Consider the following 16,174-nt stretch of genomic DNA (forward strand, 5'->3'; position numbering starts at 1 on the left):
CATTAACAGGCATTTTTTAGGGATCAATGTGCATTGGGCTGGGCAGCTATTTGCCTGCTAGTTTACCTTGGTATGCACCTGTTACAACGCATTCGTTACTCCGCACTACCATTACAACGCGACTTTTATAACGCATACCATTACAACGCATTGCGCTGGGGGGCGCTATAGGATAGGGAATGGTATCATTTACTATCCAACACCTTCCCTAGGGTCCACGGGGACTGGAGTTAGAATAGTAAATTATACTTACCACTATCCAGCACCCCAAAGCGCTATGCGTTGTAATGGTATGCGTTGTAATGGTCGCATTGTAATGGTAGGTAGTTGTAACGGTATGCGGAGTAACGTCATACATCCGTTTACCTTTCTGTTCCTGCAGTTGATGGTTTGGACAGTACTGTTGTAAGCCTTTTTCCCTAATTAGTAACATCTCCCTCCTGTTGGAGGATGGCTGCACTACCGGGCTGGCCTTGAGGCAGTGTGAGGGATGTGGCCCCTCAGGGCGCTGACTTGGAGGGGGGGACACTGACATCTGGGGGGGGGGGGTTGCAGAGTTTCTTGTGCGTCCAGCTTTCAGGCAACAATAAAATTGTCGAAATCACTTTTGTGTTTAATGTTCCTGCGAGAAAAAGAGAGAAATCGTAGTTTTGCCTAGTGGCAGTTTTGACTCGCTGTAAAGTAGCACAGAGGGTTAATATGCCTGCTGCAAAGAACAGATATGTATTTTTTGTGGATAGCTGGGGGGGGGGGCAAAAACGATTGTCGCACCAGATGCACCAGCATTAAACTTGGCCCTGCTTCAAGTGTCTCAAAATATGTGCTCACATTGAAAGTCATTAGTGTTGCAGATGTGTGGGCAACTGCCTAAAGGTAGTGGCTGAAAATTCAGCACTGTGAAGTATAGTCACATACTGCAAGAACTCTACAAGGAAAAGGCAGGAGGACTTGGGGGAGATTTACAAAAATGTCAAGCAATGCAGCAGAGCCACCCCGCGAGGCTGTACTGCATTGCGCAACAGGGAAAGAGCATTAGAGGGCCACATCTTCAGAAATATTGCTCTCTCTCCCCTTTCAGTGGTCGTGCGCCATGCACACACCTTAGCTCCATAGCACAAGGGTGTGTGCATGAGTCTAACATAGGTTTTGTACAGGGAGGGGACCCTTCTTGTACAAAATACTATGCCTAGACACGACGGAAAGCGTTTCCCACTTTGTATGTGTGCTGCATTGTGCAGCACACATGCAAAGTCACAAAAGCACAGAGAAAGTTAAGCATTTTTCCTGTTAGAGTCTCCTTTGAAGGGGTTTTACATTTTGGCGCAAAACCATGTCTACCAATCTTTGTATATATGGTTTTGCATCAAAAGGCATGGGTGGTTGCATGGGAACGGCCATGTTCTACCCATGTAACGCCCCCTCGGCTGAGAGGGAACTTTTTTTGCGCTGGAAAGTAAATAGCAAAAAAAAAACATTTTGCACTGGTTAGTGTCACTTTTATGAAGCTAACCCAGCGCAAAATGTTTGTAATTCTCCCCTTCAATGTTCTAATTAGTTTCCAGTAATCCACATGGCTCTGAACCCTAGCCATACCCGTAAAGAATAACAAGGGACAATAACTAACTTTTATGTTAAATTTAAAGATTTTGTGAAGTTGCTTGTTTCTCATATATGACTCACACTGTTCTTTAAGTACTGTGATGAGAAATAGTTAGGCTCCTTAGAGTTAATAATAGAAAATCTAAACCCAATGATACGATATCTGTGAAACTCGATTTTTAAAATGATATTCTTTTATAATGACGTTTTTTTATAACTAATAATGATATGTTGACATACATTACCTGAGCATTACCTGAAAGTAATAATAGCATCATTGACTATCCTATGAAATATCAAACTTTTTTATTTTTAAACTAAGTTTCACAAAATGGTGTTTAGGGCCTAGGTAGAAGTAATAGCCACCCACAGGCATTACACACTAAGGTCATTTTCTATACAGTTTTTTGTGTGGTTTTTTTTGTATTCCTCATATACCAAAGATGGGTATTCTAGGTAGGGAACCCCCCCTCTCTCCTATGTTTAAGATGTTCCGCCTTCGGTGCCCAGCCCTAAGGAGAGAGAGAAAGGGGAAACCCCTCTAGCTTATACTGTTTGCTTAATCCACTCCAGTCCTCTTTAACCAGGGAGCCCTTTATTGGATTGGAGAAAAAGTCCCAACAGTACCCAGGTGAAATCATTGGAATATCCTCATCTGTTCCGCCATGCCACAAGGGCCGCCCAGATCTTATCATTGCTAGTGCTATCACAAGCCATATCCGATTTGCTGATATAGATGACATATTTCAGGGAATCTGGATAAGTTGGGGGTTTTACGTCCTTCCAGGATCTACATATTTCCCATCTTGTTAAGATCATCACATAGAAAATAAATTTATCCGCCATGTCATTCGGATGGTATTCTGCGACTAGCCCAAACAGAATTGTCCTGGAGTAACCACAATTCGTATTCCCAGTACCTCAGCCAAGAACTCTTCTATTTTTGGCCAGTATTCTATGAGCATTGGGCATTCTGCGAACATATGAAGATCATCAGCGGCAGGAAATTTGCATCTTGGGCAACCATATTCTAGGCTTGTAATTTTGACTAGTTTTTTCGGTGATAGGTATACTCTGTATAGAGTGAAGAGGTGATTCCTTTTGAGGAGGGCGGACTTAACCACAGAGTTTAACATCACAAAGGAGTCTGCCCACAAGTCTTTCAGGTTATCATGATCCAAGCCCGCAGCACCACACCACAACTTTTGAATTTCTAACTCTGTCACTCCCTCTGCCTCCAACATAGCCCAGTACCAGTGAGATATCTCTTTTTTCCATCCCCCCTTTCTTTTTACTAGATCGAACTTTGGATTTGAAGTATTGAAAACCCATGGTATAGTGGCCCACCAGGCTGAAAGCTGATAATATTTAAACCTAGTAGGTGTTCCCCCTGTTAATCTAGAAAGGGATTCCCAGTCCATAAGCTGTGAGTTGTTTTGTAGATCCTGCCAATACATTATCCCTGCTAATCTGAGGGGACGTGATAACTGATCTTTAAGGCACTCGGGTGTTCCCAGAGAATCCCATATCGGAGCCTGGGGCGCATAGTAAGGAATTCCCAACTTTCTTCTAAGGAATATCCAGTTTTTCAGAGCCGTACCCAAGATCTTTAATCTCACTTTTTTGTAGAACCTAGGGTCGCCAAACTTAAATAAAAAGTATTCATGCCCCTGCGGTATGCCATGCAATAATGCCTGAAACAGTCGGCCTAAAGATGATTTGTCAGCCCTATCTGCCAATAATCTAAAGTTTTTAAAATGAAAGGAATGGCAATAGATAAGTATATCTGGCAAAGCTAAGCCTCCTGATTTTAATTTTCTTCTCAACTTTTTCCAGGAGATTCTTGATAACTTCGAGTTCCAGATGAAGGAACCAATTTTCCCCTGTATTTTATGTAAGTTAGCTTTTAAAAATCAAAAATGGATTCAAGATCTTCTCTGCTCCAACCAAAAGGGAAATACTAGAGGAGTGGCGATGATAATCCGAGCCAATAGTGGGATTAGAGTAGAGAATTATGAGACTGACTGCTCGGGCAGATGGTTGACCACGTCCCTAGTCGTAGATAGATCTCGACTGGCCTGCGCAGTATATTACGGGCCTAATCGAGACTCCCCAGAATTTCTGATAAGTCTCAAATCTAGTCTCTGTGACCTAAACATGCCTGTTATCTTGGGGGGTGATTTCAATTTGGTCTTTGATGCTACTTTAGATCACACTTCTAGGGCCACGTTTACCCCTCCACATAAATCAAAAACGGAGCTAAAAATATCATGAAAGACCATAATCTATTAGATGTGTGGAGGATTAAAAATGGCAAAAGAAGGGACTATTCTTTTTTCAGTCATAGATACAGGCACCACTCACGAATAGACTTCTTTTTGGTGGAGCAGAATTTACTTTCAGCGGTCGATTCCATATTATACATCCCAGCCCTGTTATCAGACCACTCAATGGTAGAAATAACGATTAAGCTTACACAGGGGAAACAAGGAAGAAGATGGACCCTTGATAGAACAATCCTCCAAAGAGATGATGTAAAAGAGGATCTAGTCAAGCTGGTAGTCGAATACTTTGGGTTCAATAGTGGTACTGCACCCGACCAAATTGTCTGGGAGGCCTTTAAGTCCTACCTGAGGGGGCTCCTAACCACCTTTACGATAAAGAGAAATAAGGCCAACAGAAAAGCAGATGAAGACTCTCTCCTTATAATAAAACAAAAAGAACAGGAGCTACAGAGAGCCTCATTGAACCAGGAGACTAACTTGGCTACTATACAGAGGGAGCTAGATGGTTTAAAACCCGAGTACCAGGCAAATTTAGACAAAATAATTATAGACAGGTGGGATGCTAGTAAATTACAAAATTTCTCCTACGGAGAAAAATGTGGACGCCTTCTTGCTTGGAAGACTAGGTCGGATAGAGTCAGAAATCAAATAAAAGGATTAAATCTGCATGTTACGGGGGCTCTATCGTATGACAACACTCAGATCTCGGAGGAAGCTAAACTCTTTATGCAAGATCTCTATACAGAGAATAATGATTCCTCAACTCAAGAAGCTGTAGACTGGCTTAAGCAGCTGGAGATACCTCAGCTATCAGAGACAGATAGTGCCTTTTTGAGTTCAGCTATTAAAGAGGGAGAGGTATACAACCAGATAAAAAAGATGGCCAAAGGAAAAGCAGCCGGCCCTGATGGGCTCCCGGTTGAAATATATCAACTAGGCGCCGACATAGTCGTTCCTATTCTTATGACTCTGTTTAATAAAGTACACCTGACAGGAGAGATTACTCCACACACCTGGTCAGAAGCTACAGTCACCCTGATTTTGAAGCCTAATAAGAACCCTCTGGTCATCGAATCTTACAGGCCGATCTCGCTGCTAAATACAGACTATAAAATCATTGCGGGGGTTTTGGCAGCGAGATTGGCCAGAGTTATTAAAACTGTGGTGCACGAGGATCAGAGGGGCTTTATGCCGGGTAGCCAATTGAACGAACTGACCTTCCAGGCCATTGCTGATATAGATGTTGCCACTGACAAGAAACTCCCCCTGACTATTGTAGCCATTGATGCGGCTAAGGCATTTGACCAAGTTAATTGGTCTTATCTATGGGAGGCACTATCCGGATTTGGTATCTCGATAAATTTTATAACATCAATTAGAGCACTCTACTCTAATCCCAAGGCAAAAATTCTTGTTAATGGTCTCCTCACAGATTGGGTGACAATATCACGTGGTACCAGGCAGGGGTGTCCCCTTTCTCCGTTATTGTTTAATTTGTACATTGAACCCTTTGTTATTCGGCTAAGATCAGATCGTCTGATTAAACCCTTTAATATTGCAGAATTGTCTTTAAAATTCGCTCTATATGCAGATGATCTTTTAATGTTTACTTCTAACCCAGAAGAGGCAATCCCCCGACTCTTTGACCAGGCAGAAGCTTTTGGGGCTATTTCGGGCTATAAAATAAATAAAGAAAAGACGGAGATCATGCAGTGGAATCAGGAGGTGGTGCTTCCGGAGGTAAAATCACGCATGAGATATCTCGGAATACATCTGGCTCAAGACATCACGGAGTTATCTAAAATAAATGTAGATAGAATCTATAAGGAGATATGTGGCCTCTTACAACATTGGTCAGGTCTCCAGTTGAATATTTTTGGGAGAGTAAATTTAATCAAGATGGTCATCTTGCCCAAAATCACCTTTCTGTTCAACTCGATTCCACTAATGTTTAGTCCGAAAGACATAGCGAAAATAAAGGGGAAAATTTTCTATACAGTCTTACGACAAAAATATTCACACAGTCAAAATGACACCACAAACACAGATTTAGCACAAATGGGTTCTGACTACTCTACAATTCAGTTTGTTTGTTTTGGGGTTTTTGTAAAATAAACTCAATCTTTAATAAGTTTTTCGTACATTCAGTCCTATATATGGGCTGACCAGTTTCTTGCAATTAGGCTGGACGGCAGCGATATCCACACCATATCAGGCATTTTTTAACGAAAAGCCCAGGCACCACAAAAGGGTAGAGAAGGTTGTTGCAGGTCTCATGGGAAGATGAGGAACCCAGAGTGCACACTCAGAGCATGTCCCCAATGGACCCAAGTACGAGTGCGAACTAGGAGTGAACCTCCGTGGCAAATCTCTGACGAAATCTCAAAAAAAGATTTTAAACAAAGGGCTGGGGTATGTACCCACACCATTGGCGAATCAGTTCAAATTGCATAAAGAGTTACATGAGTTTTTCTGAGCAGTAAGGCGCAAACATTTTCTCAAGAACAAATCATACACACAGAATCAGGGAGACACAGGCCTTAGGATAAAGCCCACCTTCTGTCCACTGACTATGAGCACACCCCCTAAAATACTTACATTGAGCAGGCAGTATTCAAAGAGATTGAGGAATAGCATACAACAAAACGATTTGACAATCTCCTGAGAATTGAAAGGGATGCCTTAACGGAGCTCAAGAACAATCGAGATATTGCAATCAAACTGGCAGATAAGGGTGGGGCAGTAGTCATTTGAAAAAAGATGATCATTGGACTAAATATTTAAGACTGTTGGGTGACCGTAAGAAATACCAACCCCTTGAAACTGACCCCACAGAAGCCCTTTGCAATGAGATTAAATGTATGGTTGAGGGAGCAGAGATAGGGGGTTTGTCTCTAAATATGAGGAGCAGAATTCTTGGTGTACCACCATCCAGTTACCACCTACTTTTATACCCTTCCCAAGATCCATAAAAATATGATCCTCCTACCAGGGAGACCTGTAGTCTAAGGGATAGGGTCAGTGTTAGAACCCACATCATGCTTCTGTGACTTCTATCTGAAACCTATAGTCCAGAAGACTCTGACTTATCTTAAAGATCCAAAAGATCTCTTGAGATTGATTGAGGACTTGGACTTTGATGCATGTAGGCAACTCCTGTTTGGTTTAGACATCAAACGCCTTTATGCGAGCCTCCCAAAAATGGAAACCTTATAGGCTTTAGAAGAGGTGTTGTTCTTGGAAGAGTGGAGATATGCCACACCTAGACACTTTGTCTTTGAGTGTGCCTGATTGCCCCTCTGCAAGAACTTCTTTCAGTTTGAGAATCAGCTGTACCTACAGACCCACGGGACCTCTATGGGCAGTGTTTTTGCTCCGAGCCTGGAGGTTCTGTATGTACATAACTTTGAATCAAAGTTTGTACTGAATAAGATCAATGCTTTTAGATCAAGGATAGTGACATGGAAAAGGTATATTTATGATGTGCTAGTGGTGTTGTAGGGGGACAGTCACACATGGCCACATCCTTTATCAATTGGCTCAATGCGTGCAACCGTAACCTCAAATTCACTTTCACCATGAGCAGCATGTAAATGGTATTTCTTGACGTGAAAATCACAATGGAAGGGGGGAAGTTGAAATCTGTAACCCAACCGAAACGAACTGAAAGGAACAACCTATTAAGCTTCCTCCCGAGCTCCCTACAGAAAATCTACCTTACAGTCAGTTCTTGAGCCTAAGGCGAAATTGCAGTGAATCCAAAGATTACAGGGTCCAAGCTGAAAACCCTAGTCGAGAAAAAACCTTTGCTGTTTGATGGTCTCTCTGTGCTGTATCATGGTGTGTGCGTGCTTCAGACAAGGGACTGTGTGCTCCAGCCAGCATGACTGCACGGAGGAGCGCGCACGCACCCTACAGGCTCAATGGTTCTCGCTGGGCAGTTTGCAACTATCCGCATGCAGCCGCTGGTCTTATGGTCTTGTGGGAATGTCTCCTCCCACTTTCATGTTGCATGTGAGTGGCCCTTTTGTCAATCTATTGACATCATTGTGTAGTCATTTGGGCTATTTATTACATGCTCATGTGAGGGACTTCCTGCTCCCATAGGACTGGTCATCCAGGTTGGTGACACCTATGACATCAACCTACATGCATCCCCGGCTCATGTGAACGAGATTAAGGAGATAGCCTAGTTTGCATCTAATACTTCCTGGAGGTACGAGACATTATGTATTCTTTTCTGTTTATTCACCAATCGTGAGTATGCACTCCAGTACTGCCCACTCAGGCTGCCCTATGGTATTTCAACGTCCAGTCCTGTTTTACTTGTTGAAAGGTGGAAAAACCACCTTTGAACTTTCCTCTGCATTCTTTGTACCTGGTTTCAACTGTTCTGTGACTTTCCACTTAAAATCCATGACTGTATGACCTCACGTGATGTAGTTGTGGCTCAATTTAGTTGTAATTCTAGCACACCATACATTACTCCGGTGCTCCACAATCCATATCCGGACCTTACGTATTGTCATCCCTATGTACTTCATTTCATGGGGCAAGTAATCATGTAGATGACTCTGTTAGTGTCACAGTTGGTATATTTCCTGTTTTGCTATCTCTTTGGTAAACCTAGATCAAGCTTCCTAGTGCCTTTTGTGAGATTACATATATTGCATTTACCACAGGAATAATGGCCCATTTAAAGGTATTTATCAATTAAAGCTTGGTGCAGGAACATTGTTCTGTCACCATTTCAGTGATGGTTGGCCTATATCCCACAACAACCCAATGTACTCAGTGAAGGTGGAATGCTTTTGTTGCCTTTAATTATTCTCTTGGTATCAAAACCAGGCTCAGTAAACTAAGTTGATGGCAAATATGGTATTTTGTTTAAATTCCCTGTATTTCCAGCATTCAATAACATATTAAAGTGTATTACATTCTGTGTAATAGTAACTGAGTTCCTTTCGTATCAGCTCTCCGCAATGGAAAATATACAGCGACATGTGATGGAACTCCAATCGGGCATGCAAGTCCCAGAAACCCCCATTTCACTAGAGCATGAAGAGAGAAGAAAGATACTGACAGAGTCCATCAAACATTTACAGGTATTTATCGGAATAGGACAGAAAAATGTGAAGGAATTTAATGCCCTTAATAATATATCAGAACGAGAAACAAGAGAGAAGAAAAGAGAGATAGAGGAGCATTTCATTTTTAGCTAGTTAGACTGGCATTTTTTTTTGTCTGAGCATAAAGACTTTTCTGTTTCTTTTCTAAAATAATACATTTCTCAGCTTCAAGAATAAATTAGACTGTTATTACAAATATTTATATTTACCGAAAAGTGCAACATTACAATTCTTACCTTTTGACTACTCCGTTTGCAACTAAGGTATGCAATTTTCATATACACATTTAATTAAATCTACCTCTTTCAACTATAAATGTAAGCACTTTGGAAAAAACAATTAATTTTGATTAACCTAGTAAATTCTAAAAACGACTTATTGCCCTAAGCTCAATTTGTGTTTAGTACTGCTTACGACAAATTGTCATCAGAGACCTATGGCACCATAGGCACACTTTTGGTAATAAGCCAAGAAATTCTGCTGGCAATCCCTTTCACGTGGTTAGGGGAAAGGGGACGGGGATTGGGAGTGAGGAGAATATGTACTCTGCCAGACCCTGACATATTAATATGTGTATGAGTTGCTGTTTGCAAATGTCTGTAAAATGCATATTTTTGTCTATACATTTCAGAGAATGTGCTGTAAAAAGTTCCTCTAAAATTAAGCATTTGTGCCCGTTTCGAAAAAAACACCATTGAGGGAGACCATCCTTCCCCAACAACACTTAACAGTGTTGCCCTTGTCCCTGTGCCCACTTGGTGCAATATGCTGCTGGCATTATGATATTTTGCAGGGCTAGTTTAAGTTTACAGTTTATCCATTCCTTGATGCCCATACAGAAATGACATGCCAGCGCTGCTCCCAATAGTGATTTGGGTGAAGAGACGGGAACCTGCAGACTTCAGCCCACATCACTCATGGCAGTCAGTACATACTAGAGAAACTAGAGAAACAGTTGCATCGCACTAATATAGGCATTGGGCCAGTCTCAAACAGTGATTGACCACCTGCATTTGTGGCACGACCCTCCGTCAGCTTCTGATTGAAAGGGAGGCACATTTGGAAGGTTGTGTGTCTGTTTGTGTGGGTGTGTGTGTGTGTTACGTTATGTTATGTTGGAAGCTTGTATAGCGCCTGGTTACTCCAGTTCTGAGTGTCCCCGCGCTGAATTCCGACAGGACCGAGATAGTTAAAAAGAAAGCTGGGTGGACACTACTGTTGATTTAGACTTTTTCTGAATAACCAGGTTTTAAGGTGTTTTCAGAAAGCTGTTTCAGAGGGCTCCAGTCTGAGATGTGAGGGAATTAAGTTCCACTGTTTGGATGCAAGGAACCTAAACGAGCTACCACCAAAACGTTTCTGTTAAATTTGGGGACACCGACAAGTCCTGTCCCAGTAGATCTTAAACAGCGCATAGGATGGTGTGGTCAGATCATCGGAAGAAGGTATTCTTGGACCTTTGCCCTGTAATATTCTGTGAACATAACATAGGTCTTTGAAGGATATCCTTTCCTCAATATGGAGCCAGTGAAGTGTTTCCAGGGCTCGCCCTGTGGGGCAAATTTGGGGATGTTCAACAGCATACGTTCTGCCGCCTTTTGCACCCTCTGAAGCATATTTATGCTCCTCTTGAAAGACCCCAAATAAAGGATGTTGTAATAGTCCAGTCTAGGAGCCACAAGGGCTTGGTCCGCCAGTTTTTTTTGGCAGTCCGGAATAAGCCAGAGGATTTTCCCGATCATTTTTAGGATCTCAAAACAGGTACCTTTAAGAGTGGAGATTTGGTCCGAGAGTAAAACCAAACTCCAAGGTTTTTAACTTTGTGGTTTGGGGGCAGTGGGGAACCCATCTCACTGGGCCACCAGATCGAGGACCAAATAGACGATTGCTTCCCCACCACTAAAATATCAGTTTTACTGGCATTTAATCTCAGGCAGCAGTTTCTCAACTAGTTAGCCAAGTTAGTTAGACAAATCTTAAAATCCTCTGTCGCTTGGCCGTTGTCCTGGGCCAAGGTAAGAATCAATTGTGTGCCGTCCTCATAAGACACCGTACGCACTCCATGTTTTCCAAAAGGTCTGCCAATGGAAGCATATACAGATTGAAGAGGGTCGGGTTCAAAGCTGAGCCCTGAGGTACGCCCTGTTTCAACTGTCGAGTGTTCAAAACAAATACTTGTAGGGTGACTTGGATGGTGTGACCCTCCAGGAAATTAGCCAGCCAACCCAATGCTGTGCCACCCACCCCTGCACGTTGCAGTCTGTGTAATAGCAAACCATGAAAGACAGTGTCAAAATCGGCACCTATGTCGAGCCATGCCATCTAACCAATATGTTTGCGTCGAGCATGACTAGAGCAGCCTTTTGACCGTCATCTGCTATTTTGCAGATAGATGCAGATGCGAGTAGCAGTGCAGATTCTGTCCTGAAAAGTGGTATAAACCCAGATTGTGTTTCATGGAGAAGAGTCTCCTCCTCCACAAACTGCATGAGTTGTTGATTAACAAATTTCTCAGCAATTTTTACAAAGAAAGGCAGTAGTGATATAGGTCTGAGGTTTTCAGGCAGTGAAGGATCTAGAGTTGGTTTCTTCATAAGCAGAATCATCATTGTGTGTTTCCACTCCATGGGAACACGGCCCAAACAGAACAATTGATTTAGCAGCTCAGTTACTACTGGTGCAATGGCTTCTCTGCCCAGTTCTAAATCGTCGGGGATGCGGGTTCCAGAGGAGATCCAGACTTAACATTCAGCATCAGACTATTGGTTTCACCCCCCGAAATAGGGTTTAAGTTAAGGAGCTTGCCTGCAGCAGCTAATGGAGTACAGGCCACGGTTGTCAGCTGAAAAGTCATGGCACTCTCAGGGAAGGAGGTGTAGATGTTGTTAATTTTATCTAAGAAGGATTGTGCAATCTGATCAGAAAGACCAGTTGAAGATGGAATTGACACAGCTGTACATTCTAAAGAGGTTACAGTTTTAAATATCTGGAAGAGTTCCCTCGACAAATTTTGGGATTGTTTAATTTTTTGGGCGTAATAGTTTGCACGGGCATACCTGAAATCTTTGTGATGATTTTTCAGGGCTGGAAGATACACATTTGTATGGCACTCATCATACTCTTTGCGCCACAGGCGTGTCTGTGTGTGTGTGTGTAGAGGGTGCATGGTTGAATGGTAAGATTTCATATCCAAAGGCATGAGGTTACTTATCTTCATGCATTTTATTATTCAATATGCAATGCTAGGTACTTGTAATTGTGTGTTTTATGAAATGGATGTGTTCTTATGTTGACAATCTGTGGACTTTAAATGTAAAGATTATTTATTTGATTTTTCTACTGTTCCTGAGCAAGAATTTCCATCACACGTCCTGCAAATTCAACAGTGCTGAGGTTTAGTTTAATTTTAGTCTAATTTGTGTGATTGTATGACAGAACCTGTTCATTAAAAATGGAGTCTTTACATGTTTAAAGATATCTGCTGGCAATTGTTTCACACTTTGTTTCCAGATAGATTTGTATTATTTCTATCCATTGATTACTTAATGTTCCCCAAAAAGTATGCCTTACCTTATTTTTGATTTTATACAATGGCATTAAATTCGAAAAGTAAAACTATCAGATTTATCTTGCTCACTTAAACATTTATCATCTACATTTGCAATATTTATTACATTTTGAGTAAATACTCTATTTCTAACCATGGTATTTTAATCTTCAATCAGTAAGACAGTGATTTCTTCATTCATTTAAACTGTGAATCCTCATCTAGGATGTATATCCTCAATATTGAGTAGGAAACATTGTGGAACCTTAATTTAGTGGACAAATATAGTGGGGCACAATATCGAAAGGTAAGTATGTATGGATTTTCCATACCTAACCCCACATATATCTACGTTGATGATTTATAAATATACATATCTTCAACGTATGTATAGAGTTAAGAATAGTAAATCTATACTTCCTCTATATGCACTTTACCTTTCGATATTTAGTCCCTCAATATTTTGTCCATGATATTCCTATTCTTGATATTTAGTCTAGAAGTCCCATTTTCCATAAGAATTCTAGTTTTCTTATTACCTCTCTGTGCGCCATCTTAATGAATCCAAACTCCACCTCGTTTTTAATGGTAATTTCCATCCACCTCACATAAAATCGCATCAATTTGTGACAGCTGTATTATTATAACTTTTCTTAGTGCATGTTCTTTTTTAGAGTTGAAAACTTTCATGACGTGATCCTTCTAATACTGCACATTTTACGTGCAATTATAGCACATACATTTCAAGAGCGAGCGCCATTGTTTGTCAGTACATGTTGTATGATGTATTATGACTACTAAAGGTTCGCATTCCACATAGTTGTAATGTATAGACTGTTATATCAGTTACAAATATCTAAATTTATGATCAGGGGCAGATTATTATCATGCTTGGTTAAATGCTGCAATGTTCAAGTGTCAGTTCTTCTATTGCTGCCTTTCTGGGTGTTTTTTCTCCAGGCAAGACTTATACTTGGTTTCCAAAGTTGGTTTGTCATTTCGGCTGCAATGCAGTGGTCCACCTGGGGATTTTATAAAGTGATTAGCGGATTAGTATCCACAGAGGGTGAGAGGAATTTTCATAGGGAGCACTCATTGCAGCATTGATTTTGGCCTTCTACTACACTTTATAAATATTTTTTTTAATGGCCTCAATCTGTTGATAGCGTTTCTTTTTAGGAATGAAAGTGCATACAACTGCATTACTTTTGGCATAATATCTGCAAAGAAAATTGCGCAACTCTTAGGTTTTTTAAATATTTCCTGAATTCTTGTTATGTAACACATGGTAATAGTTGTGTGCCTAGATTTAGATTTACATCAATCAGACGTACACTGTCAAGTAATTAATTAACATTAAAATGGTATATTACTTACTTTAATGATTGTGTACTTGGTCTCCTCTCTTGTCTAAAAATCTCAGTATATAAAGCAAAACATGCAAAGATGTCATTCTGAATATAAATTAATAAATATTTGTAGTGTTATCTCACAATCAAGAAAAACGTGTCATAATCAATGTACAATTAAATATCTGCTATCATCAAACGAAATTCTTTTTCTTCAGTCACTGATAAATTCTGTAGTTTGGTCTTGAATTGAAGGACAGTGAGGTCTCCGGTTATCACCCATTCATTTTGTATATCTTTGACATCATGTTAATCTTGTCTTCCCCAAACAATTTAGAAATCTGTGTCAAATGCAACAGATTCTGAAAAGCTCATGTTTAAGAGCATGCGCACAGCGGAGAATTCCTGGGAGAAACAGGAGAAAGTTGTTGCCCGACTGCGAGAGAGTCTCGCTACACTGAGGAAGGAAAATTCTGCTCAAGTGAGTGCACTAGGATAACATTGAGTATCAGGAAACATCTTCTTTGTCTTGAAACAGAACCACGGAAGCGTGAGTTAGAATGTATGGCGGGGGAAACAAAAATGAAATCAATATTGTAGAAGACAAAGGAAGGAATGAGACAAGGCAAGAAGTGTAGATGAATTGTAAACTAAAGTATTAAGAGAAAAAACAGGATCTCAAGTAAAAGTATGGTAGAGTTAAAAGCATTGAAGGGAAAAATATTAGGAGAATCGGACTGTTGTCAAAGTTAAAACCAGTATGAAATGCAATCAGTTTTGAACTTCTTGGAAGAAGATAAAAGTGACCTAAAAATAAATCCCTAATCCAGGCAAAATCTCCAGCAGAGATTCTTGAATACTTTTCTGCCATCTAACCAATATGGTTGCGTCAAAATATTCACTACAGTCATCCACACGTGTATAGCACATCATAATTCAGCTTAGGTGCTGCATCTTAATGGAAAACTGAGTGCCGTCAACTTATGAAACTAAGCATAAGTAATAATGCACAAAAGTAATCATTTGGCAACATGCCTTGGAAACTCTGGGGACTGGCTGCCTCTTTTGTAATACAAGAAACAAAAGACTGTAGACGTTTTAACATAGTAAAGTTATCTCTCGGTCTAATAAAGCACTGAGGAAACACATATACCCCAACACCCATTACTTGGTTCATATCACTCCTTCCACCAAGCTCTTCAGAATGGAGGTGCAGGTATTTTAATTTTGGTGGCTCTCTGTGCCATCAAAAGACCCAGGTACTTCAAAGCAGAGAGTTAAGGCTCACTGATAACAGAAGAAAATTGAACAGTGTCAATACAACAGCTTGTGCGGCTTCAAAACAGGCAGATAAGGTGTTTGTTACCACTCACAGCCAAAGTCTGGAACAGAGATGAGTTATATTTACTTTCTGGGCCAATTTACATAAAGTGCCCTGGTGGTGGCACAGGAGGCATGTTTGTTTATACCCCCAGGGCACTTTTGTATTTGGGAATGGGCACTCACTCAGCCATTCTTTCATTTAGATTTAGCTGCTGCACATACAGAGCAGGTGTGGTTCTAAGGGGGGATTTATGACGTTACAACGCATTCCATTACAACGCATGCCATTACAACAATTTTTTTTAAACTACCTTTACAACGCATTCCATAACAACGCATACTACATTTACAACGCATACCATTACAACACATACCATTACATTGCATGTATGGTAAGTGTTGGATAGTGTAGGGGTAAAAATTGCTTTTCTAACTCCAGGGGGTGCAACAGTAGGGTAAGTGTTGGATAGTGTAGGGGTAAAAATTACTATTCTAACTCCAGGGGGTGCAACTGTAGGGTAAATGTTGGATAGTGTAAGGGTACTATGCGTTGTGATGGTATGCGTTGTAATGGTATGCGTTGTAATGACATGCGTTGTAGTGGTATGCGTTGTAGTGTCATGCGTTGTAATGGTTGCATTGTAATGGCATGCGATGTAATGGATGTTGCGTTGTAAAAGTTTTGTTGTAATGGTAGTGTGTTGTAAAAGTTGCATTGTAAAGGTTGTTTCCCTTCCAAACTTGGAGTTTGTAATAATGTAAGGAAAGTAGTGATAGAGGGGTGTAAATAAACTTAGAAAGTATTAACTAAGTGAAGAAAATAAAGAAGAGAAAGGATGAACACAGAGAATAAAGAAGGTAGAGGAAAGAAAGTGGACGTTTCATAGAGGAATACTTTTATTGAAATTCTTGCCTAGAGTACTTAGACTTCTCCGCAATGAA

At 40.7% G+C, this 16,174-nt stretch overlaps 1 protein-coding gene across 1 annotated transcript in view; it reads left to right on the forward strand.

The window, feature by feature from the left end:
* LOC144752490 (uncharacterized) overlaps window positions 1-16,174 on the forward strand; it is an 81,623-nt gene that overhangs the window by 58,184 nt on the left and 7,265 nt on the right. The window contains exons 10-11 of the mRNA XM_078640403.1: window positions 8,858-8,989; window positions 14,247-14,390. Coding sequence (XP_078496529.1) covers window positions 8,858-8,989; window positions 14,247-14,390 — 276 coding nt within the window. The remainder of the gene's footprint in view (window positions 1-8,857; window positions 8,990-14,246; window positions 14,391-16,174) is intronic.

This window comes from Lissotriton helveticus, chromosome 5_1 (genome assembly GCF_964261635.1).
Source record: "Lissotriton helveticus chromosome 5_1, aLisHel1.1, whole genome shotgun sequence".
Lineage (NCBI taxonomy): Eukaryota > Metazoa > Chordata > Amphibia > Caudata > Salamandridae > Lissotriton > Lissotriton helveticus.